The 12,595-nt window shown below is 43.8% G+C and overlaps 1 protein-coding gene across 4 annotated transcripts in view; it reads left to right on the top strand.

Annotated features, from left to right (window-relative positions):
• slit1a (slit homolog 1a (Drosophila)) overlaps positions 1-11,660 on the top strand; it is an 83,810-nt gene extending 72,150 nt beyond the window's left edge. For 2 of the 4 annotated variants that reach the window (XM_063491088.1, XM_063491087.1), the window contains 13 exons: positions 3,160-3,231; positions 4,521-4,684; positions 4,780-4,904; positions 5,008-5,105; positions 5,186-5,325; positions 5,466-5,559; positions 5,652-5,789; positions 5,892-6,120; positions 6,222-6,352; positions 6,454-6,608; positions 7,703-7,991; positions 8,078-8,289; positions 8,387-11,660. In XM_063491088.1, the coding sequence (XP_063347158.1) occupies positions 3,160-3,231; positions 4,521-4,684; positions 4,780-4,904; positions 5,008-5,105; positions 5,186-5,325; positions 5,466-5,559; positions 5,652-5,789; positions 5,892-6,120; positions 6,222-6,352; positions 6,454-6,608; positions 7,703-7,991; positions 8,078-8,289; positions 8,387-8,625 (2,086 nt within the window). In that variant the 3' untranslated portion in view covers positions 8,626-11,660. Of the gene's footprint in view, positions 1-3,159; positions 3,232-4,520; positions 4,685-4,779; positions 4,905-5,007; positions 5,106-5,185; positions 5,326-5,465; positions 5,560-5,651; positions 5,790-5,891; positions 6,121-6,221; positions 6,353-6,453; positions 6,648-7,702; positions 7,992-8,077; positions 8,290-8,386 lie in introns of all 4 variants that reach the window. The other 2 variants (XM_063491086.1, XM_063491085.1) reach the window with 1 other exon arrangement.
• Positions 11,661-12,595: the final 935 nt, after the last annotated feature.

The following is a 12,595-nucleotide window of genomic DNA, read 5'->3' as shown; positions in this document are numbered from 1 at the left end:
TGAAACACAGTCTAAACAGTTATGACAGCTTATGAATACACACACAGACACACACGCACTGACACACACAGACACACACATAAACTCCGACCTATTTTCTCTGTTTAGATGGCAGCTGTGGGGGGAAATAGCAGTGTTATTCCAGCTCCCACTCCTAACCACACCTCCTCTTCAGACTTCTGCCCAGTCTGCTTGTTCACCTCCAAGTGCCCCGAGCTCATCACTGCTGCACCATCAGGGCCAAACACATGCTCCCACATCCCACTGTACAAAATCACCCTGACTCTGATTGCCGGAGAATGTTTGCCCCGCTAGCTGTAATGGTTTTGACTTTGCCTCTGGGCTTTTATGAAGTTATGAAGTCTTTGATTGTGCACTCTCAGTGACCATGGGCTCCCTGCGGATGAATCGGTCTGCTAAATAACTGAGATGTAGATCGTAAATGCATTCGACAGATAGATGACGAAATGAAACCAGTCTTTGGAAGCGCACAGCAGCTCGAAGCCTCAAGCTTTAACTCGAATGCACAGTTTAGTTTTGCAAAGGGAGAAACTGAGACCAGGCCCAGCAGCACTCCTTATGAGATTATGCGCGCACGCCGATGTCTATTTGTGTGTCTGTGTGTGTGTGTGTCTGTGTGTGCGCTGATGCCCGTACATGCATAGTCTAAATGTTTGTCATCTACTGGCTTGGTGCCTGTTAGTATGTGTGTGGGAGTGCAGTTATCAGCCTTCCATGTGTGCTCATAGCAGGCACACTTTTTATTAGTGACAACAAAGCTTCAACAAAGCCTCTTTTTACGGTGGGATTCGACTAAAGCCCCCGATCATTACGAGACACAAAGCGTAAGAGCCCTTTTAGCGTAGAATGAGAGTGAAGCTCGGCCATCATTAGCTGATGCCGCCATCGCTACGCCAGGCGTAGAGCTTTGATCTCTAATGAAGCTGTGTGTCCGTTATTTCTGCTGTTACTCACTCACGCCACCTTTACTTCTGAAATTCCCCTGCACAAGTATGCTAGACGCCATGTGAGGCCCTCCCTCAGTGCCACCAACACGTACACACACACCACACAGGCTCAGAACTATATACAATAACACACATATATGCACACAGACTGTCTGGGCTACCTTATTGTCTTACTCAGACGGGAGTCCAAGTGAAGCAGAGAACTTTGATGTCTTTACTGCCCGTGTGATCAATCATAAGCCTCCCATTAAATGTCAATTGAAGCTGTGGCATTTCTTTCTTTGCTTAGAAATACGGTGGGGGGTGCAGCAAATCTCGAGCGACAATGAGCTCAGTTTAATAGTTTAAACTTTCAGACTCCACAAAAAGTTCAGAGTTCAAAGTTGGAAGCTTCACGGAAACCACAATGAGATGCCAAAAGCGTCGCGCTCATGTGCAGTTGCGCACGCCGAGGTGCCAGAGCCTTTATAAAGCTGCACCTTTGGCTTTACACAGCAGTAAAAGAGGAGAAGAATCATTAACGCTCACTTCTTCAAACAAACCAGGGGTCTGAGGCTGGCATGGATGTGGTGCGATTGCAAGCGGCGCTGTGTGAGTGTGCACGCACGTGTGTGTGTGTGTGTGTTTGTATGGTGGCTGTGGTTTAAGCTGCAGATTAATACGCTTCTAATTGGCCTGCTGAGTATTAGGTGTGAGGTGAGTGAGCTGAGACAGCGCCAGGGTGTGGCCCGCAGGGGTTTGAGTAGCAACCGGTAAGAGATTAATGTGATATGAAAGAAAAGAGAAGGAAAAAAAACAATGAATGTAAAGCTTTCAACAAAAACAAAACAGACATGTGGCTCACAGACTTCCCACACTCTGTGTAGACATCGCATTGTCAATCAGTTTCGTTCTGGGAATCGGGCTGCGGATAAGTTGGCATAAGCAACATGAATTGACAGAATGATATACAGCCGTAGCAAAGAAAAGTCAAAAAGAGAGAATGTTAGCAGGAGTGCAGATCAAGTTTCTTCCTGGAGACTCCATGGCTCCTTTTTTCCCATGAGATCTTTCCCTGACTGGCACACTGCTGCTGGCTTTATGCCCTCGGTATCCTCCGACTACCACAACCCACCTACGCGCTCTACACTAATAAGCATTCTCCACGGCACACAGGCCAATTAGCGTGTTGTCTCAGGCAGGTTACACTGTATATTTTTCCTCTAGTATTTAGTATTCTTACACTGACCAACTTCCCGCTCCGCATCCTTTCCTCTGACTCTTCCGCAGTTTCGCCGTGATTGACAGGTCCAACAAAGAAGGCAGTTTACTTTTAAAGTCTGTTTATACATCAGTTCTCTTCATCCAGGCATAGAGAGCAGATGTGTCATGTACTGTTATTGTGGACTGAGCTGTGGTAACATTAGCTCGCGGTCAGCTGAGGTTTAGAGGTGGTAATGACCTGGCGGATTACAATGACCATCAATCATGTAGCCATTAAGCCATGTAGGCTTGTCAACCTTGGTAGCAGTCTGAGAACAAGCAAAATAACAGTAGATTCAAAATAATGCAAAAACACACCAGGATTAATATTAATGCATGTGCCCAAATATGCAAGCACATAATTGTTCCTCGTTGTCTGCACACACACTTACACTGTCCTGCATGTGGTACAGCTCTCTTTAACCCCCCCAACTCTATACCCCTGTTGGCCCTGCCAGCCAGACACGCATAGAAACTTGACACCAGCCTTTTCCAGACGTACAGAGCCTCGTATCTTTGCCAGCTGCACATGGCTCTACCAGAAACACAAACCACCTCCCGCTCATTTAGAATGCCAAGACAACATTGCGCCATTGTTCCTGATATTTCTGGTTTCGGTTTGTTGGAAAGCAATCAACCCAGCACTGACAATTAATATACTGACTCTTTGGTTTACTTTGAAAAAAATATAGCTTTACCATTTGGACACAGGAGCACCGTTATAAATACTGAAATGGGACAGTTCATGGACAATGTTCAAATACTTGTCTTTTTTAAAAAAAATGATACTAGTGTGTTTTAACAAATCAAAAACTAGTTGATTTTCTGGCAGTTGACCAATCAGTAAATCTTCTATTGAACTTTGTTCTAATAGTATGATTTTCTTTCTGTGCTCAGATGTCTTCATGTATTTTCTCTTTTTGTCCTCTCCTTCCCCTTCACCCTTAAGGTCTCTTCATGGCAATGAAATCTCAGAGCTTCCCGATGGCATCTTTAATGACGTGTCCTCACTTTCCCATTTGTAAGTAGTAACACACAACTGTATGGCCCTTTCCAGAACCATTACCATCTGCATTTACCATGTTAAGTGTACATACATGTAGCTGCACACAAAAATGCATACACACACACAGGCACTGTCAGGTACAGGAGCCGTCTACACACACAGCCAGAGTGTGGCTCACAGCGGGCTGTCTGTTGTCCTCTTTGGTTGGCTCTGCATGAGACAAGCCCTCCCTTAATCAGCCGCAGTCCTGCGGTTCAAGCAACACACAGACCCCTCTGCTCTCTCATCTCCCTGTGTGACATCTTTGAAGCACAAACATTCACTGACTTGCACACACATATCTTTCATGGTCTGTGGACTTCAGTGTTTATTTATTTGTCTGCAATTTTGTGTGAGTTGGGTGTCTGGCTGTGCATGGCTTTTGCCATCCAGCATAAATTGTCACATCATTTCGTGACAGTTGCTGATCAGTAGACATATCTGCCTATTAGACAGATAGACTTATCGTGAATATGGAGCTACCAGGCAAGAGGGGAAGACCACGGAGGAGGTAGGATGTAGTGAAGCGGGACATGCAGATGGGTCATGTGACAGAGGAGGAGGACAGGGTGAGATGCTAGATATAGGGTGAGATGCATCAAATGCGGCGACCCAAGAAAGGAACAGCCAAAAAAAGATGATGACGACAGATAGATCTGTCAATCTGTAGGTGTCCTCCAGTTTTGACACTGGAGCTCTGGCAGAAGGAAGCATAGGGAGAACTAAACAAAGACATTTCGTGGAGAGCAGAGCAAGAGTCGAGGCTTCATGAAAATGGGGCGAAGTGAGGGATGGAGGGGAGCCATTGATCCACAGTCACAGTCAAGTGGCTTTCATGTAAGCAGATGTCAGGTGTCAGCTATTGGCTCGGCCTGAAAGATGAGCCTGTGTTCCGCAGTAATGGAACAGCATCGATTCAGGAGTGTTTGTGCATCCAGCGGGAGGACAGAGCGCCATTGATTCACGACCACCATGACAGAAGCAGTTAAGAGCGCCTTCTGTTCACACCTTTGCCTATAATTGAACAGCCTTCCTCCTGATAATGCATGGCCCAAAGTGGCATTGAGCGTTAAACTTTAGAGCTGTTTTATTCTTAGGGAGGCTCTGATTTTTTTGTCTAGGACATCAAGTTGATTTTTAAGTGAGTGTTACTTTATATGAGAATGTAGAGACACCTGCTGGTGACAGAGTGCACTACAGTGGGTAGACTTGTACTGAAAGGGCCTAAATCACTGATTACTAATGACTGATCTCTGAATTTTCAGGGCAATCGGTGCCAACCCCCTGTACTGTGACTGTCACCTGCGCTGGCTGTCGGACTGGGTCAAGACTGGATACAAAGAGCCCGGCATCGCCCGCTGTGCTGGTCCTCAGGGCATGGAGGGCAAACTTCTGCTGACTACACCTGCAAAGAAATTTGAATGTTCAGGTGAGTTATTGTGTTCAGCGCAGGAATTTCGTCTTAGATTGGTCACTTGTGCATGTAAAAAAAATGAAATATAAGCTTTTTGGCATTTCCTCTAGGTGATGTGGACACGGCAGTGTTGGCCAAGTGTAACCCCTGTCTGTCGAGTCCGTGCCAGAACCATGGCATCTGTCACAGCGACCTGGTGGAGATCTACAGGTGCAGCTGTCCTCCGGGATTCAAGGTAACTACACAGTGCTACCACCTACCTTTGAAGACAAGTTAAGAGGTTACCGACGTGAGTAGCATCATTTTTGGTAGATCCCTTAGTCTGGCCTCTGTTTCAGGGAAAGAACTGCGAGACGGTTCTGAACGCCTGTGTGAGCAGCCCATGTGCCAATGGAGGAACCTGCCGAATGGATGCAAATCAAGAGGGACAGTACAGGTGAGGAAATCAGTGAAGGTAAGGAATGAAATCTTAATCAAAGACAGAACTTGATGAGATGGGTTTGTATGCTTTTACAGTTGCACATGTTCACTGGGCTTCGAGGGCCCGACTTGCGAAACCAATGTCGATGACTGCGATGATAACGACTGCGAGAACGGAGCAACCTGCATCGACGGTGTCAACAACTACACCTGTTTTTGTCCCCCCTACTACACAGGTTAGTAGATGCAGCATAGTTAAGATCAAGAAACAGCTGCACAGTAACAAAATGTCAGTTAAAAAGAAGGTTTTATGCTATAAAAAATGTGATTATGCTCTGCGTTAACCACCTTCTCTAAAACTTTTGCCTTTTTGCAGGTGAAATGTGTGAAGAAATGGAAGATGTGTGTGCCCCCGGTCGGAGCCCCTGCCAACACGAGTCTACCTGCCTCATCACATCCTCTGGACCCAAGTATGTTTTACTCCCAGAAGCACCAGATCAATCAATTCTGAAGCTGTATGTTGGGAAATAGACGATTTATATTTTGTGTTTTTGCATTGCAGGTGTGTGTGTTCTCCTGGTTATGTTGGCGATGACTGCAGTGTAGACTATAATGACTGCGAGGAGCATCGCTGTCAGAATGGAGCTCAGTGTGTGGACGAGCTAAATGGATATTCGTGCATCTGTCCTGAAGGATATAGGTGAGGAGAGGACAAGTGTGCCATTATTTTTGGCTTCTTAGTTTCTTCTGCTTTAATCAGATCACACTCCTAAAAATCCCCTCACTGTCTGTCTTCCTTTAGCGGTCAGTTATGTGAGGTTCCCCCATCTCTACTGTCACTGTGCGAGCGGGCCGACTGCCAGAACAACGCCCCATGTGTGGAGCGAGGTGGGCGCGCCCTCTGCCAGTGTCCTCCTGAGTTCGGAGGACCACGCTGTGAGAAGCTGGTCAGCGTCAACTTCATCGACAGAGACTCCTACCTCTTGCTCTCTGACCTTAAGAACTGGCCTCAAGCTAACATCACACTACAAGTATGTGCAGTCATTTCTACCATTTCAGTGTGCTGGCACTGCCTTTCTGTGCTAAAGCCTGAATAACTCAAACACCCAATGCAAAAATGATCTCTCTGTAGGTATCAACAGCTGAGGACAATGGTATCCTGCTGTACAATGGAGACAATGATCATATGGCGGTGGAGCTCTATCAAGGTCATGTCAAGGTTAGCTATGACCCCGGCAGTCAGCCAGGACATGCCATATACAGGTAAGGTGCCACTGCTCGCTCAGTCCTGATGAGCACGTAGCATTTTGTGTTCACTTTAGTGACTGTACTGTATATCTTCAATCTGTGTTTTCCTTTCCCAGTACTGAGACTATCAACGATGGTCAGTTCCACACAGTGGAACTGGTGACCTTTGACCAGATGGTGAACCTGTCCATTGACGGGGGTCTCCCTACCACAATGGACAGCTTTGGGGCAGTGCGGCCCCTCAACGGGGAGGCTCCACTATACGTGGGGGGTAGGGGCCCTCTCCAGAACACACCTCCCTCCTCTGCAGGCACTCTTAACTACTACACTACTGTCAATCACCACCCCTCCCCCTTCGCTTTGTCACCACCCGAATCACTCCTTTCCCTCAACCATTCAACCCTATCCTCTAGCCACTCCATCCCACCTTTAGTCATGACTGTGTTTGCTAGAAAAAATACAGATAAACCTCCTGAATACTAACACACACACACATTTTTTAAATCATGAACAGGAAGCTCATAGAACATAATTCTCAAAAGTAAAGCTACGTTCAGCTTCTTCTGAACCAGGTAGCACTGCATCTTTGATTTAACAGAGGTTTACACCAGATGCCCTTCAGGCTGAAGTACAACCCGCAACCTTTCCCTTGCAAATGTGTTAACCACCACACAGCTGAAGGAACATCATTCTCAAAAATAATAGATCATAATTTAGAGTAAACACACAATGCATCTCTCTATAGACTTTGTCCTTCAAGCACTTTTTTATAGTGTGTGAACTACGCCATCTAGTGTTAGAATCATAATCAAACTACCACACACAGTCTCGACTTCAGATTAGTTTTGTATTTGCATGCATTTTTTTCCCCCATGGTGCACATGGTGTTCATTTGTATAATTTACATGTAATTTAGCCACTCTTGATAGAATCAGACTTTCAAACTGAAAAAATAAACCTTTAAAGTTACACCTTAGATTTGTTGCATTTCAGCCCCCATTAGTGGGTTGATATTGGATCAGGAGTGGCTCAGGCTTGGTGCTGTTTGTTTTTCCTGCTGTGATGTGCTGTGAAGTGTTGTTCTTCATTCATACAAACTACAGGAGACATTTTTTTTTCCATACCTCTCTCCCTTTTGTTGTCCCCCATTTCAAGGATGATGTGTCTTATAGTGCAAATGTAAAAAAAAATCAAAATTAGTTAAAAAAAAACAACAAAAAACAGTTTACACACTGCTGGGACACACGTGCTTGAAAATATCAGTCTCCATTACACTCATACCAGCCCTGTGTTAGCTGTCTGTGCGTGTGACTCAGTGTGCACGTCCTTGTATATAACTATCCTTTCTCTCGTTCCTTCCTCCAGGCATGCCGGTGGACGTGCACTCGGGCACTTTCCGTCTCTGGCAGATCCAGAATAGTTCCAGTTTCCATGGCTGTATCCAGAACCTGTACATAAACAACGAGCTTCAGGACTTCACCAAGACCCAGATGAAGCCTGGCGTGGTACCGGGCTGCGAGCCCTGCAAGAAGATCTACTGCGTACATGGCATATGCCAACCTGATGGGGTCCAAGGACCCGTTTGCCACTGCCAGCCAGGCTGGAGCGGGGCGCACTGTGACCAGCCTGCTAGCAACCCCTGCCAGGGCAGCAAGTATGTCAGCAAATGGAATAGCTTAGGGTGGATCAAGTTTTTAAACTTTATATTTATATTTATTGAGTTTATTGCCTCTTAAATAGGTGTGTCCATGGAAAATGCATCCCTCTGGATTCTCAGTCATACCGCTGTGAGTGTGCAGAGGGTTACCGCGGAGCCCTGTGTAACCAACAAGGGGAGCTGTTTAACCCCTGCCGTCACCTGTCCTGCAAACATGGTCGCTGCCAGATCTCAGACACAGGAGATGCATACTGTCACTGTGAAAGTGGCTATACCGGAGAACTTTGTGATGCAGGTGGGTTTTGTGCATGTTAGTCTGTAGTGATAAAGAAAAACAAGACTTTAAAACAAGTCATGTTAAAAACCTTTTTTTTCCTTTGTTTTTTATTTAGAGATTGAGTGCAGAGGGGAACCTGTGCGAGACTTCTACCAGGTCCAGCGGGGATACGCTATCTGCCAGACGACACGCATGGTCTCTTGGGTGGAGTGCACTGGAGCCTGCGACACAGGGGCCTGCTGCGCCAGCCAGAGGATGAAACGTCGGAAATACACCTTCGAATGCAGCGATGGGACCACCTTCAGCGAGGAGGTGGAAAAGACCATCAAGTGCGGCTGCGTGGGCTGCATGTAGCACAGTTCACTCCCGTTCCCCGTTGCTGCTGAAGAGCAGAAGATGGAAAGAAAGAAAGGAAGTAAAGAAAGGAAAGAGAAGACAGTAGGAAAGTGAGGGAGAGAAAGAAAGAGAGATATTAAAGAATATATATAAAACCTCTATCTATATATTATGGACAACAGTGTTTGTAAAATAGAATATTTCCTCCCCTTCTAAGGGTGTTTGACCTACAGTAAAACAGAGAAACCAACATCACGGGCAACAACGTAGATGCGACAACAGCAGCAAACCATTGTATCCGCAACATTGCTCCAACCCGAGTCACCCAGTGTGAATTCCCCATCCATCTCTGAGGCCTCTGACAGCCCAGCCACCATCTACCATCTTTACTTTGTGGACGCAGAGAGAACAGTGGGGTCCGGCCTGGGAAAAGCAGAAGGCTAAGAGGAGAGCTGGACAATTTTGACTTGGCAAAGCTGTTTTGAGTTGAGCTTGGCTGGGTTGCCTGGACTGGGCTGGATATGGTTTGGGTTGAGTTGAAGTTGTTGTTGGTTTGGTGTAGCAGTTTCTCTGCCAGGATACAGTCATCCATCCACACACGCACACGTAGAAGTGAACAGCAAGGAAGAAAACGTACGATTAAGAGCGGCGCAGACGCCGTGGCTTCGAGGCTAGGGTGGTCTAGTGTCACAGTTGATTTCTGTGAGGTACCGTAACAGAAACTCCATTAAAAAAAAATAAACAAGAGACTGCGCTGACTAGCAGCACTGAAAACAGCAGTCAAGGCACGTCTCTGAAGTACATGATCACACATGCATGGCATACATACATTTTCTGCACAGTCTAAACGCCACACGGGAAGGCTTGTGCGGTGCAACTATTCCAATCAGAGAACCCATCTGGTGCTGACAGTGCCCAGTGCTTATCAGCCCCCAGCATGAATTGCCTCAGGGTTAGGATGATTTGCATAATCCCATCCCCAACCTACTCCACCCCAGTGAGTAGGAGGCCAATCAGTCCTGCTCCTTTTGATGCCTGCAGTATTAAACTTGTGCAAACTGTTGCATGTTTGGAGAAGTTTGCTAACAAATATGTAGAGCTTCTTAATATCCTTATAAATGTACAAAACAAAAAGGTTGCAGAATCATGGTGTGTTGTTTTATTTTTTTATTTTGTTTTGTTTCATTTCTCATAATTTGTTTTTGTTATATTTTTGTGTCATGATGTAACCTAACTCCTTTAGCTGCCCCATCCCTCCCCTACAACCCTTTATATAGAAATGCCTAACAGATTCTAATATATATATATTTGTATTTCATTTTGGTATAGTATTTTTCTATGTTAAAGAGTAAGTCTGTTTCCTGAAGCTTTGGAACTGGTGGAAAGGCGTTCATTTGGTTCCCTAGGTGTTTTTTGTTTTTTTAATTTGTTGTATCTCACACGCTCCAAAAGGTGATTAATTACATTTAATTGGCCAAAAAAAATGCAGCAGCTGGTTGGCCTTTTTGTATAGAAGGCAGTATTGGTCTAGAAATATGTTTAATATTGTATATGTTGTCTTCCATGTGAATATTACATTAATTCATTGAGAGTCTGTGCTTGTTTTTATTTATTTTATCTAATGGCGTTTTCCTGTAGAAAGTGAAGATCAAAAATGTCAAAAAGATTAAAAAAGGTAACTAAAAAATAAATTACATAAAAAACTGTATTTGTAACATCACTTCATAGCAGTGTTTGACCTTCCTCTCTGGCTCAGACATTCCTCGTTTGCTTGCAGGGGCCGGAGAGTTCAGAGATGAGATTAAGAGATGTCCCCCACCTCAAATTTCCCTTGAAATTAACACGTCACACTTAAAAGACTTCTGATTGTTTCCGTGTTCATTTGGATTGAAGTGCTCGAGTTGCATTTCTGTCATTTGAATTTGTGAGCTGGTGGGTTTTGTTTTGTTTTTTTAAAGTTTTTTTTTTTTAAATTAGTCAAGCTCAACTGATCATAAGCTGCTGTCAAGCCAGAAGGAACAGGATGAAGTTGCCTCTGTGGACAATGATCATGTTATCAAGGTGTGTCATCCAAGATTGCTTTGAAAAGGCAACTGTGTGTGAAGCATTACATGCCTACTACTGACAGATAAGTAAACGAGAACGGTCTGGACATTTTCAGTATCTGTCAGTTTTAAGTGGTAATCCATACGAAAAAAACAAAACAAAAAAAAGAAAGCAATGGTGCCAATTACAGTGAACGTCATACCTGAATGTATAAATGTGTATAGATAAATATGACCTATGCTTATTCATGAAGTGGTAACTTTTAGCTGTTATTTAGTTTCCAATGTAAGATATAGAAATCACATCCTGTCGAATAAGTGACAGTCCATCGGGATGGCGTTAAGGTGTTGTTCTCTCTGCAGATCGGGATTGTGTTTGATCCGTTTTGCTGATCTAACTGTTAAAGTCTCTTTATAGTGTGAAAGGCTGCAGATCTCAGCTCATACAATGTCGCATCACGGAGCTCCTATTCATATTGCTACCCATGTTAACTTTGTTTTACATGCTGTCGCTGTGATCCCAGTGGTGTACAAAAACATTAAAGATCCCATAAAGGATACTGATGAACAGTCACTGTAATACTTAGGCTGTGTGCCTCGTAAAGGTGCGCGTTTAGTCAAATGTGACTTTCTTTCCATGTCTCCTTTCCTTCCTCTGCACTAATCTGTACTGGACTGGTGCATTCAACTTCCTGGTAGACATCTTAGTGGTGCTTGTGCTATATTGAGATGTAATTCAGTTACTGGTCACATGACCAGAAACACAGTTTTCTTCCATCCTATGAGCTATATACATAAATGTTATTGTGAACAACACAATGTCTCTGTTGTATTGAAATGGTGCAAAAACTAAGAAATATCCCTGGCTGGGTTCTGTCTGTTTGCGTTTATGTTACAGGACTGATGGTGGGATTGAACTGAAAACTCAATAATGCTGAATGTATGTAGTGCCACCGACAAAATGTTTACCAAAACTCCACTCTTTTCATTAATTAAACTTAAATGTGTGTGCTTTTAAAAATTGTCTCCATCATTTCCTTCTTTTACTTGGTTAATCTTAAAAGTTTGTATTTGAAACACAGTGACACTTTTTTATATATACATATATATATATATATATACACATATATCTATATCTATCTATCTATCTATCTATCTATCTATCTATCTATATATATATATATACACACACACACACACACACACACTTTTGCCTCTGTACAACACCACAATTTTCAACTCCAAGTTTTGAAATTGCATTTGGCAGCACTTCACTGGAATCCTCAATTTGACTTCCAAAGGGATGTTGATGTAAGAAGGGCAGCAAAAGTATTGTTCTCTCATGTCCAAATCACTAACCTTAACTCAGTCAAACACAACATGCTTTCAGTTACTCAAGACAAAAGTGAAAGCTGAGAGGTCCCCACGAACAAGCAGCCACTAATGTGGCTGCAATAAAGGCCTTGACAGACTATCTCAAGGATGGAAACATTTGGTGATGTCCATGGGTTCTAGACTTCAGGAAGTCACTGACTGCAAAGATTTTCATCAAACTTACATTAAAAATTACATCAGTTTGTCCAAATAATTTTGAGAATGGGGGACTATATAAAAATGTCTAATTCCTAAACAGTTAATACTATACTTTTGTTAAACCATTTGAGCTGCAAGCCTGTAGATTCACATCTATTTTGTGTGACTTCAAATCCAGTGTGGTGGTGTACCGGGGCAAAATGATTTTTTATTTTATAAAAATACTTCTGGACCTGATGATATAATTCCCAATGACTTGGAAACATATTTATTTATAATTCATCTGTTGTTTTTGGGTTTATCAGACTGTAGCAACCCTAAAGCTGATGAAATGGACAGTGATTTTACTTTTACACAAAAGCTATGGCTGATGCCGAAAAGAGAACAGGAAGTTGCCGATTTGATTTTAT

This window comes from Pelmatolapia mariae, linkage group LG13 (genome assembly GCF_036321145.2).
Source record: "Pelmatolapia mariae isolate MD_Pm_ZW linkage group LG13, Pm_UMD_F_2, whole genome shotgun sequence".
NCBI classification, from domain to species: Eukaryota; Metazoa; Chordata; class Actinopteri; order Cichliformes; family Cichlidae; genus Pelmatolapia; species Pelmatolapia mariae.
This window is presented reverse-complemented; position numbering and strand designations above follow the sequence as displayed.